The sequence below is a fragment of the Tigriopus californicus genome, chromosome 10 (assembly GCF_007210705.1).
Source record: "Tigriopus californicus strain San Diego chromosome 10, Tcal_SD_v2.1, whole genome shotgun sequence".
Taxonomy (NCBI): domain Eukaryota; kingdom Metazoa; phylum Arthropoda; class Copepoda; order Harpacticoida; family Harpacticidae; genus Tigriopus; species Tigriopus californicus.
Genome location: NC_081449.1, coordinates 6306438 through 6321494, shown reverse-complemented (window position 1 = coordinate 6321494; position 15057 = coordinate 6306438). Strand labels below are relative to the sequence as shown.

Sequence of the window (15057 nt, the reverse complement as noted above, 5' to 3'; positions counted from 1 at the left end):
CACTCGAGATATCTTTGGCTTTTTTTGTACTCCCAGAAAAAAGGTGACGTGTGCATTCTAATTCACACACTTAGCCAGGTGCTATTTTCAGTCTAGCCTGGTTTTGGAGAGCACCAGAGCCTTGTTCTTGTTCATGATCTTAAACAGAAGCAGTAGAGTAAGTCAGTAAACAAGTTGATGAGGGTTCCAGTAAAGATTGTTTTTCTCCTCAGAACACGAAGGTTGTTGGTTGGGGTCCGTCTTCTTGCCTGTCTGTCTTGAAGGCTTCTTTCCCTTTCGTTTGATCCTGATAAGAATAAATCATGGATGAAAAAGGATGAACCAACTCCCAATGCTCTGCATTCATACCCATCGTACAATCTACATGCATGCTCCATGATATATATGAAATATGTACTATCAAGTGACTACCCAACCATAACCGTAAGAGTGTGCAAGCCACTTCCGGATGTCATTTTTCATAGCCTTAATCTCATCCAGCCCGACCATATGCTGCAAACAAACTGAAAGATCCTCCAAAAATGTTACTACAACGACAAGGGTTCTAGAAATGGGTGGTTCCAAAAGGCATGGGATTTCTTCAGGCCGAGCCATCGATGGTGGGTCTTCATTCAATTTGTTCCATGTCTGGGACAGATGTTGTTGAAGGGGGCTCTTTCTCCGTGTTCCTTGCTTGTTCGTTCCTCGGACTATGAGTGATCATTTCATCAGGCACAAGATCTGCTGAGAAGGGACGAGGAACAATAGGTCCTAACTCAAGCTATTCTCGGCCCACTCGTGTGCCCATTCGTGAAAAACTGTTTATGATTACAGGGAATGGATTGCCCCATGAAAGGGAACGGGGTTCATACATCAGGATTATGATGATCAAACGGACATCCTGAGTAACGTGGAATTTATGTGACGGCCAAGATCTACATTGTTGTTTTGTTCTTAGAGCATTGTAAAGGTGGACATACAGTATGTAGGTATTGTTCAGTACCTGCTGGCCCCTGGAGTGCCTTTTGAATGGCTTTGTGGGTAAGGGAAGTAAAACTTATCAAGGAAGAAATCAGAATATCATTAAACTCAAGGACTTCCAGAGTTTGTAAGTTTGGTATTGTCCCATGAAAACTAAATTTCAGTTGATATTTCAAGCAGTGTGCTTACAAAATGAGATCAACAAAATATACTTCAAACAGCAGTATGATACACACGTGTGTATCATACTGCTCAAACCTTTAAGGTGACAATGAGTCCGAGTAAAAATTTTACGAGACAATTAACGAGGCACTTACATACAGTCAAAGTTTTTATTGATTCTAGTGCTGCATTTCTTTGTATGATCATCGGAATCACGACATTTTCTGGATTATTAATTCTAGATGTTCCGAATCATGTGCAACTCATTTGTAAAACTAATTCATTTAGCCGTTCAATTGATAATACATATTGTTGCCGATGATTCAAAATCCGTACAAGTTCAGTATAAACTAGCACCATTGAGGTCAGGTTGGTAACTTTAAGTGAATTACTAATTAATATAAATTCAATCTACAAAGCAAATTGCACTTGATTTGCCAGTCTGATATGAAATCAAACTCATTTTATGATCACTCTAAACCATTTTAATTGTGCATGTCATTAACTTGTTAGGCATTTACTCTATTATAGGCATTTTGTGGTTCCCTTTGAGCACTAGTGCTGGTGCGAGTCCGGTAAAAGCCAGACTTGACTCCGGACGAGGAATTGAGTTTTTTACTAGGGGCTAGGTAAAGCAAAANTCAAACTCATTTTATGATCACTCTAAACCATTTTAATTGTGCATGTCATTAACTTGTTGGGCGTTTACTCTATTATAGACATTTTGTGGTTCCCTTTGAGCACTAGTGCTGGTGCGAGTCCGGTAAAAGCCAGACTTGACTCCGGACGAGGACTTGAGTTTTTTACTAGGGGCTAGTCAAAGCAAAAAGACTCGTCTTTTGAAATTTCAAGAAAATATGAATCATTTTTTTGGCGAGTTTGAACTCGAGTCCCCTCTAAAAGACTCGAGTCCGGCCAATTTCTCCAAAATCGAGAAAAAAGATTCGAGTGCACTCGGGCTTGAGTCTAGACTCGCCCCAGCACACAAACTAGCCCTAGTACAAACAAGATTAAGCAAGGACAAGAAAACTGAGGATCGTTTTGGGACGTAAGATACTTGATTTTAGCGACACAGTTTACCTTTATCATTCCTCGATGTACATACATGTACCACATTTATCAGAATTCATCTCTCTACTAATTGCATTCCACAGAATTGGCTCTTGTAATTCGGTTATAACCAGGGTTCGGAGATTTTTTTTAGATCAAATATAAATGAAAAATTGCATTTTTTCAGGTCTTCTTTCCGAGCCCGGTTACAACATATGCTTTGACCACAAGGCAACCAACAAGATTTTGCTCTAGGACCAAGGCACGTAGAACAGCTTCCAAAGCGGATGATTGACAGCCGAGAGGTTGTTAAAGAAAGGGATTCTAGTTAAAGATGTCTTTCTGATGTTAGAGGCGCCGTTTTCAATCGGCTGGAGTAGCAATATTCAATAGGGCATGTCAAGTGAAGGAAATTCAAGGAAAAATGTAGCCCGACAGCCTGATTTTGGGCATTTTGGGGAGGAAGAAATAAGACAAACATCACAGTCAACTCGCTCCATCCGTCCATTGAATTTTCAATAATCGAGTGATTTTGAGTGAGCTGTGTTACAAAACCCCAACAAAATGAACATGTTTGGTATGATTCAGTGAACGGACTATCAAATTGGATACCACAATGCCACAATGCTAATTGCTTAGACAAGCATGTAAACTGGAATAAATGTCAAAATTCAATCCATGCACAGCACTTTCAGTTGAATTCTAGCGCCAGAATCAGGTGGTCATGACGTCATCGTTACACATAGTCAAAACATAAACACGTGGGTTCAACAGCTACTTGGACCTAAATACAAGAGAAGTTCGAAGTTTGAAGCCAAGTTGTTCGAATTCAGTTTGGGCCGCTATCATCATGGAAAAGAGTGCCTTGGAGGAAATGATTCAATTTCTGGAGCCTTCGGCCCGTTTGGACGTGAAATCCATGGCCTTACAACATATCGTGAGTTTAACAGCCACATCGGAAGGTGTGGCCTTGGTTGATCAGGTTCCACCACTTTACAAGCAATTGCTAGCCCTGCTCACCGATCCCAAAGGCCAAGCTTCGGTGTGCAAAGATGCTGCTCTGGCCTTTATCAACCTCACCGGTAGCCAATCAGTCTGTCACCGATTATTGGATGACCCTCATTTGGACTTGATTGCCGCCTTGTGGCAGTGCGTGTCCAATCCGGAATCCACGGTGGCCGATCCCGCTTGCATGATTCTGTCCAACTTGACCATTGACAAAGTGTGTTGTGATTTGCTCGCCGAAACGCTCAAGGCCAAGGATATCACGCTCGATAAAGTCATTTACGTGTTCTGTCAAGAAGGCTACAATCAAGCTTCGGCTAAACTTCATTACCTGGGTCCCTTTCTGTCCAATTTGAGTCAATTGGAATCGATTCGAGCGTCAATTTTAGACCGAACGGGTTGCGTGATCCAAAGGCTACTGCCTTTCACCGAGTACAAGGCTTCACGGGTCAGACGAGGTGGGATTGTGGGCACCTTGCGCAATTGCTGCTTTGAACCGAAGTATCACGAATGGCTTTTGTCCGAAGAGGTGGACATTCTACCCCGATTATTGCTACCTTTAGCTGGACCCACCCCTGAGACTTTGGAACCCGAGGACATTGAGAAACTGCCTATGGACCTTCAATACCTGGATGAGGATAAGACGTTGGAAGAGGATCCAGATATCCGGAAGATGCTCTTGGAGGCACTGACCCAATTGTGTGCCACTCGTAAATGTCGCGAAATAATCCGGGGTCAAAGTGCATATTTCATTTTGAGAGAGTTGCACAAAGTCGAAAAGGACAAAACGGTCCGATTAGCGTGTGAGAATCTGGTGGACATTCTGATCAAAAAAGAGGAAGAGATCAATTTGGACAGTTATCATGACGTGGAGGTGCCCAATGAAATGGTACCAGAATTTGAACAAATGGATAAGGAATACTTGAAGGAGTGATCAAATGAACTTAGATTTATATAAATTTATGCATAAAAATATGCTGCTTTATTTCAGTTCTTTCACTTGAAGAATCTGTACACCTCATCAACCAGTTGTGCTTTCTTCATGCCAGCCACGTCGATATCATTGGCTTTGAGGTAGTCTTTTAATACTTGAACAGTGAGTTTGGGAACGGTTTTGCTGTCTACGTACGAGCCCATATCGAATTCCTGATCCACGTCAACAGTTTTGGTCTTTTTCACGGCTGGCTCCTTTTTGGCTGCGGGGGCTTTGCGTTTTGTCGAAGAGGCTTGAGGGTCGTAGCCATCGGGATAGACGCTCTCCAAGAAGTCTCTCCCAACGTCTTGGAGCTTCTTGGCAAGGAACTCCATATCGGGCATGGTGTCATCCTTGGGAGTATCGACATCATCTCTTTCCAAGGCCATGGCTTCGATCATGGCGTAATGGAATTGCAGATCCGGATTACTAAATGCCTCCGGATGATATCCTTTCATTTTGATCTTTTTCACCAAGGCTTTAGCCGCGCTCAGTTGTTCGGGTTCAGGTTCAATCATTGGTACAGAGGGCGTGGCACGAAAGTCGTCAGCGAAGGGTAGAAACACCACATGGAATCCCGGCGGTGCAGTCTGATGACCTTCGTAGTCTTTCCGCTCCTCTTGTGGGACTAATGCCACAAATGATGGACCCGAACTATCTCTGGCTTTGAAAGAGCACACGGCCATGACCCGCTTTTCCAAGCATTTGATGAGCAAGGCCGCAAAAACCTGCCTCGAGCCTTTAATCATCTTCTCCTCTGGGTAGATGAAGCTACTTGACCGGACATACTGGCCCCATTTCAATGATGATAAGGGCTTGAATCCCACAATTTTCATCCCCAATTCACCGTCCAACATGGTGATGGCCTTGGTCTCGTCTTGGGTCAATTTGATGCGTTTCCCTCCGTAATCCTGATACTTTTTTATATCCGAAGGCAGTAACGGTGCACCCGTAACCGGATGGAAAAAGCTTCGCTGAATGACAACCTCCTCGTTGGTATCTTTGGCCAATTTGACCTTGCTCGGTTTATACGATTTGCTAATAAAGTTGTATGTATTTACCGAGATCTTCATGTTTGGCCCGAATTCCAAGTACACTTTACCCGTGCTTCGTTTCTTGTGGATCCGTTTCCGAACGATCTTGAGCAGATCATCCATCTTGACGGTGGGGTCACCAAAGTCCGCACGATCATCATCGGCCAATTGGACCAAATCCTTGAAGAAGCGTTCCATCTGGAATTTAGGTCCCAATGGGAGCACGTCCAAATAGATGTGATTATGGAACAAGTCACTGGCCTTTTTCATGGCCTTCCTCCGTTCATCACTCTGGTCCTGGTGTGGATCCGCCTGATTGGTCATCAACAGGATCTTCTTGGTGCCAATCTTCCCGGCTTGAACCTCGCCAAAAAGCGTCTGCGACTTCCAAAGAGCATCGTAAAGCGAAAATCGATCACATGTCCCGAATTCGTCTTCAAACCGATCAGGCTGCGACAGGATTTTCTCCAATCGAAGAATATGACCCGCCTCAGGCGGACTCAAAGGACACAATAATGAAAGATGCTCGAAAGTATCCACGCCTACATGCTTTTGCGTGCCGTACAAGAGAATGCCCACCAAGTCATTGGGTGAACTCAGAATTTGGGTCCTCAAAGTGTGCAAAGCCGCTTTGATAGCCATTTGAAAGTGACTGAACTGGGGTGTATCAGGGTCAGATTCGTCATCCAGGCCGTCCGAGGGGGGCCCGTGCATTGGGGGAGTGGCATCAATCAAAAACAACACAGCGTCCTTGCCACCGAAACGGAAATCTTGAAGCTCGTCCGAGGCCTCGTCCGTGTCATCCTGCCAATGGTCGGCCATGTTCACAATGCTGATGAGCGCTCAGCCCTTGGATGATTGATGGACAGGGTATGTGCTTGACGAACTAACTCAATTTTAAAGCCAGTTCTCATGAATGAACATGTTCCATATCTTTAATCTTTGGAAGGAATGTCCAATGCTGACGTCATGACTCACACACAGAGCAACTTTGAAGAGTGACTGAATGCTTCGGATCGAATTTCTAGAACTCATTTTCATTATCCGTTCTCCATTTTTTGGGAAAGATGAAAAAGAAGTCTAAGGTAATTTTATCATAAGTTGTTGTGAAACTGATGAATAAGGTGAAATAATTGAGCGCTTTGTTGAGTACATGTGGATATTAAAAAATATTTTCGATTCGTGCATGAACTGATTTGGTCACCTTGAATTTCGGTGTCCAACGTTGAAAAATAAACAAAGCATTTGGCAAATTCTAGGTTAGATTGTGGCCGTGGTGGATTTTAATCATGGGTAAGGATCGCCGCCATCGTCGCACTCCCTCGCCCAGTCCAGAGCGAGATCGCCGCGATCGCCATCGGGATCGCGCCGTCCATCGCCGGCGATCTCGAAGTCGCGACCGCGCGCCCCATCGACGTCGCTCCCGATCCCGGGAACGCGATAATGCTCGACGGGAGCGCGATCGACCGCATCGAGAGCGCCGCTCACGGTCCAAATCGCGCGAACGTAAGAAGCGATCGCGATCCCGCGAACCCGCCGAATCCAAGATCGGCCTCATGGAGCCTCGGAAATTGAAGAAAATCGAGCCGGTTTTAGAGGCTAATCCGGAGAGCGAAGGTCCAAAACACGAAGAAGAGGACGAGGGAGCGTTTGATGCCAGTAGTCTGGATAAGGATAAGGAGCTGACCCGATTGGAATTGGAGACGAAGAAGCGGCGGGAGCGGATTGAGAAATGGCGGTCCGAGAAGAAGAAGATGGAGATGGAGAACATTCGCAAAGAATTCATGGCGGGTCGATCCGCTCCCACGATGCCCGTGATCACCACCCATAACAAGGAGGAAACCACGCCCAAATCCATGGGCAAGTGGAGTCTCGAGGACGATAATGACGACGAAGAGCCGGATGCGCTGAATAAAGGTCAGACTGAGGACGACGAAGACCCTTTGGAGGCGTACATGAATACCATTCAGAAAGAGGTTAAGAAACTCCGAGGAGGCGGTGGATTGGCGGCCAAAGGCCAAGTGTTTGACAAGTCCATGAATGGAGCCCCGGGGGAAAAGAAGAAAGGTATGGTGATTATGATGGGCGTGGCCAAGAAGAAAGATGACGCTCCCAAGAAACCTAAGCGAGGGGAGTTGATTGAACAAAATCAGGACGGATTAGAGTACTCTAGTGAAGAAGAGGGTGAGAAGCTGGAAGACGCCATGACCAAGTTAGCCAACAAAGGGAAGAAGGACATGATCCGCATCGACCACAACAAAATCGAATACATCGATTTCCAAAAGGATTTCTACCGCGAGGTTCCCGAACTAGCCAAGATGACCGACGAGGAAGTCGAAGCCTACCGCCTCGAGTTGGAAGGCGTCAAAGTCAAAGGCCGCAACGTACCCAAACCCATCAAGAACTGGCCCCAATGTGGCGTCTCGGGGAAAGTCTTGGCCGTGTTGAAGAAACTGAACTACGACAAACCCACCCCCATTCAAGCGCAAGCCATTCCCATCTGCATGTCCGGACGGGATATGATCGGGATCGCCAAAACGGGCAGTGGTAAGACCTTGGCTTTTTTGCTACCCATGTTTCGACACATCGCAGCCCAACCTGAGCTGGAAGAAGGAGATGGGCCCATTGCCATCGTCATGACCCCGACCCGTGAGCTGTGCATGCAAATCGGACAAGAAGTGCGGAAATTCCAACGAGGTCTCAAGGGCATCCGAAGTGTGTGCGTGTACGGCGGAACCGGGATCTCCGAACAGATCGCCGAGTTGAAACGGGGGGCCGAGATCATTATCTGCACACCTGGTCGCATGATTGACATGTTGGCCGCTAATTCCGGGCGTGTGACCAACACTCGACGCATCACTTTTATCGTGTTGGACGAGGCTGACCGCATGTTTGACATGGGATTTGAACCCCAAGTCATGCGGATCATTGACAATTGTCGTCCGGACAAACAAATGGTCATGTTTAGTGCCACTTTTCCGAGACAAATGGAGGCTCTCGCTCGACGAATCCTGTCCAAGCCCATTGAATTGGCAGTGGGTGGAAAGAGTGTGGTGTGTAAAGATATTGACCAAATTATTCACATCGTAGAAGACGAGCAGAAGTTCTTGAAGCTTCTCGAGGTCTTGGGACAATCCATGGATAAAGGGCTGGCCATTGTGTTTGTTGATAAGCAGGAACACGCCGACTCACTCCTGAAAGATCTCATGAACGCCAGCTATACTTCGTGCAGTTCTCTCCACGGAGGGATCGATCAGTACGACCGCGAGAGTACAATCACGGATTTCAAGTCCGGCAAGATCAAGATCCTGGTGACAACGTCGGTGTGCGCCCGTGGCTTGGACGTGAAGGAATTGGTGCTGGTGGTTAACTACGATTGTCCCAATCACTACGAAGACTATGTACACCGCTGTGGGCGAACGGGACGAGCCGGAAACCACGGGTATGCCCACACGTTTCTCACGCCCGAACAAGGCCGATACGCGGGAGAGATCATCAAAGCCTTAGAGTTGTCCGAGGCCCTGGTCCCTCAAGACTTGCGGGCCTTGTGGAACTCGTACAAGGCCAAACAAACGGAAGAGGGGAAAACGCTGAAATCTGGTGGGGGCTTTGGAGGTTCGGGTTTCAAGTTCGACGAGAGTGAGGCCACATATACTACCGAGAAGAAAAAGTTCCAGAAAACCGTCTTTGGACTGCAGGATTCGGATGATGAGGACGTGGAAGAGGAAATTGACCAACAAATCGAACTCATGCTCGACCCCAAGCGATCTGTCAAGACTGTGTCAGCCGCTGAAGCCGCCTCAAGCGGTCTCGTGCCGGGAACAAACGTCCCTAGTGGCACTAATCCCACGGGTTCGAGCTCGGCGGCGGACAAGTTAGAGTTGGCCAAGCGACTGGCCTCCAAGATCAATATCAAGAACAATCCCAAGGGTGCCTCGCAACAAATGGCGGAAAGCTATCTCTCCGGCAAACAAGGACAGCCTCTGATCACGGCCAAAACCGTGGCGGATCATTTGGCCGCCAAACTCAATGCCAAGCTCAACTATCAACCCTTGGAAGACGCCGCCGAGCAGGAAGAGGAGAAGGGCTTCCAAAAGTTCGAGGAGGAGCTCATCATCAACGACTTCCCTCAACAGGCCCGATGGAAAGTCACCTCCAAAGAGGCCTTGGCCCAAATCAGCGAGTATTCCGATGCGGGCATCACGGTCCGTGGAACGTATTATCCGCCCGGAAAATCCGTGCCCGAGGGTGAACGCAAACTCTTCTTGGCCATCGAATCCACCAATGAGCTCTCGGTGCAAAAAGCCAAAGTGGAGATCACCCGGTTATTGAAAGAAGAGCTCATGAAGCTACAGACCTCCGGAATCCAACACATAAACAAAGGTCGCTACAAAGTTCTCTAGTTGTCAACGTCCACGCAAGTCTGAAAATAAAATCAATATCAACCGCCATTATATTTCGATTCGTCCGACACATTGACCGGTCCCTTCTCCCCTGCCTCGGACTTTGGCCACCTATTTGGCCAGAGCCGCCAAGGCCGCCAGACTATCCGCACAGGTTTTCATGAATCGCACATACTGCTCACTAGCCAGCACATCGGAGGTGTCCTGGACCTTGATCCGAGCCTCTCGCATCTGATGAAGAATAGCTTGCGTAGCCAAGCGACTCTCTGCCATCAGTTCCGAATGACCCACGGAATTCAAGCCTAATAATCCATCGCACTGGCTATTCGAGTTCAAGCCCAATAAGGTATTCACCGGTAGGGAAGGCAATGTATTGGAGTGAGTACCCAAGATTCGGGTACTGTGGGTTCTGCTCGAGGCCGATATCGGAGGCGGCGGGGCGGTTTCTTCCATTTCTCGGAGAGCCACCCGGGCCGCGGGTTGGCTGATGGCCGGATTGTCCTTGGAGGTCTCCTGGCAATCCACCTCAGCACAAGCCACACAATAGATCTGGCCTTGTTTGTCCTCTAGCTCGATGGAACTGCATTGAGGACAAGAAGTGGCCAGCATCTTGTAACCCTTGAGCAGATATTGGCCGATGATCTTGGAGATCTTGTCGGATCGCTCCCGTTTGGCTTGAATGATCTTCATCTCGGCCTCTGAGGGCGGGGTCCAAGCATCATTGTCCTCCAGGCCGGCCATGATGAATTCGATCAGCCGTGATTCAGATGAGGTGCGAAAAGATGTGTAAAAATGTAAAGATGTGCCCTTTTTTGCTTGGATTCGAGGTGATGTCACATGCGTTTGTTATGATGATTAGGCTTACACTGTGACCATAAAGTATTGAGCCCTGATGTGACTCATGATTCATGCGCATACTAGTATAGTAGCTAGTGCCCTGCATCTAAACATTAAATACAGAGCCCATATTGCCTTTCAAATAATTGTGCTGGCTCTAAAAGGTGAAGTCCAAATTGTCATCTCGAAAGATGTTCGAGTCTCAGGTACGAGCACACGTTATTTTCAGGCCGTAAAGCCCTTTTCTAGTTGAAATGGATATGAAACTTTGGCGGACTATCTATTACTTACCTTTACCAGAAGTTTTCCTGCTGACTATTGTGCTTCTTAACAGTGCCCAAATCATCCAGGTAGATGTGATTCTATGTTCACGGCTTTGATTTTTAATTGATATGACATGAATTGTGGAACAGAAGTATAAAAGGGGAAAATAAATCGGTCTAAAGGTTCGTTGTCGTCAGTGTTATCAAGCAGGAGAAACTTTACGGTCATGATGTAAGAAGAGGTTGCGTGAGATTACTTTTCACTTTTGTCAAAGTGACGAAATGAACACGAAGAGACCCAACCCAAAGAAAAGTGATCCGTCCTATAGCTTGAAGTTATTTGTCTCACCTTAAATAGAGAAAAGGCAACGAACATCCCAAAAGCTTTCGCACCCTGCTTTTTCCATTTAGAGCCAACCATTTCATATAAGACACTTTGGGTAAAAATACGTCCAACCCCAAAACGCTACCCTTAGTAGGTCTCTGCTTGTTTTGTCGTGTTTAAATCGCGGCTCCATCTCAACTCCTCGACCCAGTGAAATTGCCGTTAAAAAAGATCCTTAACCCTCCGCCATGCCGTCATCACCCGTGAAGGGCTCATCAGGCCGTCGTCGAATCACTATCCGCAGTGATGATCTTTTTTCCTCCGAAGGATACTCCTCGTCCAGTCTCGAGGACGACGATGAAGGGACCCGGGACCGCCCTCTTAGCCGAGCCCGTGGTGAGGATCGAATGGATGCGGCTCCTCGGGCCCCCCAATACCCCAAACAGCACAGTTTCGTGGTGGATATGAACAATCGACCCTTGTACGAATGCGATCGGAAGCCCATCAAAAAGTCCGTCTCGCCCGTGAAAATGCCCTTGGTGACTGGTACGCCGCAGCCTGAACGCCGGGATTCCCTGGCTCATTTACCACCCGCACCCGTGTCCACGGCTTATTACCCATCCAAGTCTCCCTTGAACCCGGCCCAAGGCTCGATTGATCGGTGGTCCTGGAATGGACCTAGTTTAATAATCAGCTTGACCGGGTTCTTGGTGTTAATCATCTTGGTGGCCGTGACCTTGGGCCAAGTGGTGTCCCTGCAGCGGGATTTGGGAGCCATGAGTGAACGGATCGAAGAAATGGCTCAGTTCATGCATGAACGGTGCAGCGGCTTGGATTTGAAAAATCGCCAACATTACGGCTAAAAGTCCATTGATCGGGCCTTCAAGGTTTTTCAGTATTTCCATGATCTCAAATTTATATTTGTAACTCTTTCCGTACAAATAGAATTATAACCAGAACTTACATAACATTTAATGGAATAGGAGTTCTGGGTCAACTTTAGCATATTTAAAGTAAAGTGTTCTTGAAAAGTGTTTACTTGTGAGATTATTATTATTTTTCATGGGATTATTTCGCAAATTAATGGATAATCAATTCAGAGATTTCAATCACAGGGCCAAATTTAGTCTCTGACCAAGCCAAGACAGTGACTTTTCAATTATGGCGCGGGCCTGAGGTCATTTTTTACATCCAGTACATTACATCCACGAAATTAAAACTGCGAAAATGTAACAAAAATATGTGCATATTTAGTAGTGATGAGATCAAATTAAATTTCAAATTATGGTTGCCAGACACTTGCAAAGTGAAAGCACCACCGAATTCCAAGAATGTTAAGTTTGAACAAAACGCAACCCTGGTTTGACGGGGGAAAAATCAGGGTTACTTTTTGAGGCTGATTAACGGGTCAGCAGCACTGAGCTGAGGTCGAGCACTGATGGGAACAAGTCAAATTGCTGCAAATCCCAAGTTTTCAAATGAACCAAATCAAATTCCCGCAAATCAAGTTTTTTCCAAATCCCAAATTGAAACCAAATTAATCTGAAATAGATGTGGGCAATAGAGTTCTAAAAAAATAGATATTGTAAAGGTCGGTAAAGCGTATGCTTGCATGTTCATCACAATTTCCTCTTGTGACATTACGCAAAGACACTGCTCATCAAAGTTAGATCTTCATTGGGCTTTTTCAATAAGATGTCTTTAAACAAAGGGAGAGAAATCTTCGAAGTCTTTAGGAATACTAAGTTCACTCGGGTAAACATTGCTTTGATGTGGGAGCTCACGGCAATTGAAAACTCTCGAAATTGAAAAAGTACGTCCATCATGTCGTTTTGCAGGGCAGGGCCACTAATGGTGCGTCTACACGAGAAACATTCTGTCACAAAGTTTGCCCACCAATTTCGGAAATGTTTGGAATTTGACAAACAGTTCATCTCTGAGCCGTCTACACATGAAACTACCCAATCAAAACAGTTTGACAAATATTTTGATTCATATGAACTTGCAAGTGATCGCATCATTTCCAAATGGGTCTTTCATTCAATATTTATGTTATGCACGGTAAACAAGATGATTGGTATAATGCACATAGGGAAAACTGAGGAATGAAATTTGAAAAAAACACCAATGGGCACTATCATAATGAGAATGTTTCGCTTTCCAAGAAGGTCCCTTATTTGCCAATTATTTTGCCAATTTAAATCTGTGCGGTCATATGTTGGCTGAAACCGATTACAGTGAACATACTTTGGAAGAAGGAGAAGGAGTCTAATCTTTTCTTGGAATAACTTGAATCCACTTTCGTATCATTTCTGGGTCATTTGGAAACTTGTCTAACCTATTTTTTACAGACAACCGATTCCGTTTTACGAGGTTGCGCGAGCGATTTCTGTTATCGTTCCGAAGTATCCTTGTCTCGTTGGGATTAGGGTCCTGTATTCTAAACACAGGGGACTAGTTGGGACCAAATACAACAAGTCCCCCAACGCGATGTCAGTTCATAGAAACATATGATTGAAAAGAAATGATCAAGATCAATTGTGGAAGAAGTAAATACTTTGGTCAATTGTATTACCAAAGAAGGTGAAAAATACTCAAAGGTGGAATAAAATACGTTAAAATATTGTCAAAAAAACGTTAACAATATACATCAGACGGATAGGGCGTGACGCAAAACCACCAGAAGCATCCGAAGTAATGAAGAAAATATCGAACCAAAGGAAACTTCGGATGAAAGAACATTTAGAGAGTTTTAAGTGACGTATGATCTCGCTTGGGTTTCTTAGTGGGGGAAAAATGATCTGTTTTGGGGCTGACGGACTCTTTTTCGATCCAATCAGGCAAAGCAAGATGGATTGAGATTGATGTACAATAGGTTAACTAGATAAAGGCTTCGCTACAAATTTCAAATATATTTCCGTTTTTTCCAACTAGAGATTTATTATTTCCAGGAACAAAATATTACTAATGGAGCAAATTTCCCTAAGTATCTCAACTTTGAAAGCACCGCTCCAAAGATGGAATATCCACCTAATGAGTATGAAAGGATAAGAGTTTTCTAACGGTATATGGGCGTTTTGAGCTCCTTCATCATAAACAACTTGGGACAATAATTATTACTTCACCCTCAGGAATGATCTCACTTTCGCTCATTTAAGCTCTTCAGGCAGCAACTTATGCTGTAATTTAAATGCTGCAAAGAAGCTGGGACTCAGCAAGCCTGGGTTTGAACCAGGATTTGCTAATTGGAAACCTGATACTCTACCAATACGGTGCCGCAGCTAGTAATTGTGGTCATATAGCAACCCCTCCCCATCATACAATTATGATTTTCCTCAGTGGAAGGATCGGATTCAATGGAAGTATANGCTGCAAAGAAGCTTGGACTCAGCAAGCCTGGGTTCGAACCAGGATTTGCTAATTGGAAACCTGATACTCTACCAATACAGTGCCGCAGCTAGTGATTGTGGTCATATAGCAACCCCTCCTCATCATACAATTATGATTTTCTTCAGTGGAAGGATCGGATTCAATGGAAGTATAGTCGAATTATAGTAACTCAGTTCACTCGCGCAACCTCTTAAACGGAATCGGTTGTCTGTAAAAAATAGGTTAGAGGAAACTTGTGATAGGTGATGGACTGGCAGGTTTCGGCGTTACTGTACCCCGACGTGCATCCAGGGGCGCAACATTTAAAGCCCATGGTATCTGAAATTGCTCGCAAGTCTTGAATCCACTGATCAATATTTCCTGGCCGTGGGAGGGGGAGTGGGAGTGGGGGTAGGGAGGTCCAATGGCCCAGATCAAACCCCCAATTTGGTAAGTCATGGAACACTCAAACCGGCCGTCAAATGGGACGCAAGATCACTCTCTCCATCCAAGACATAAAAGATTTCAAGATCGCTTTTTCAAACTCTGAGCAAATTTCTGTTAGCAAGAGGTTTGCCAAAACGGAGTTTGGCATTTGGCCCAAATAAAAAAAATTCCCAGACTGAAATTGAAAATATTACTTTTTTGTTCAGTTTTCATCCNTTTTTTACTAAAA

At 45.4% G+C, this 15057-nt stretch overlaps 4 protein-coding genes across 4 annotated transcripts; 2 read left to right on the top strand and 2 right to left on the bottom strand.

Annotated features, from left to right (window-relative positions):
• The first annotated feature begins 2931 nt into the window (after window positions 1-2931).
• Window positions 2932-4202, top strand: LOC131888394 (protein HGH1 homolog). Its single transcript, XM_059237239.1, has one exon. The coding sequence runs from the start codon at window positions 3023-3025 to the stop codon at window positions 4109-4111; it is 1089 nt and encodes a 362-aa protein (XP_059093222.1). The 5' UTR covers window positions 2932-3022; the 3' UTR covers window positions 4112-4202.
• Window positions 4106-6164, bottom strand: LOC131888392 (X-ray repair cross-complementing protein 6-like). Its single transcript, XM_059237236.1, has one exon. It carries the CDS (start codon window positions 6004-6006, stop codon window positions 4174-4176), a length of 1833 nt encoding a protein of 610 aa, XP_059093219.1. The 5' UTR covers window positions 6007-6164; the 3' UTR covers window positions 4106-4173.
• Window positions 6165-6540: 376 nt separating this feature from the next.
• LOC131888389 (probable ATP-dependent RNA helicase DDX46) lies at window positions 6541-11971 on the top strand (the record flags this gene model as incomplete). The annotated part of the gene is given in 1 exon segment (XM_059237232.1): window positions 6541-11971. A coding segment is annotated over 1 exon segment (3047 nt), but the record flags the coding sequence as incomplete, so codon positions are not given.
• Window positions 9615-10328, bottom strand: LOC131888397 (protein ZNRD2-like). The gene has a single exon (XM_059237243.1). The coding sequence runs from the start codon at window positions 10326-10328 to the stop codon at window positions 9699-9701; it is 630 nt and encodes a 209-aa protein (XP_059093226.1). The 3' UTR covers window positions 9615-9698.
• Window positions 11972-15057: the final 3086 nt, after the last annotated feature.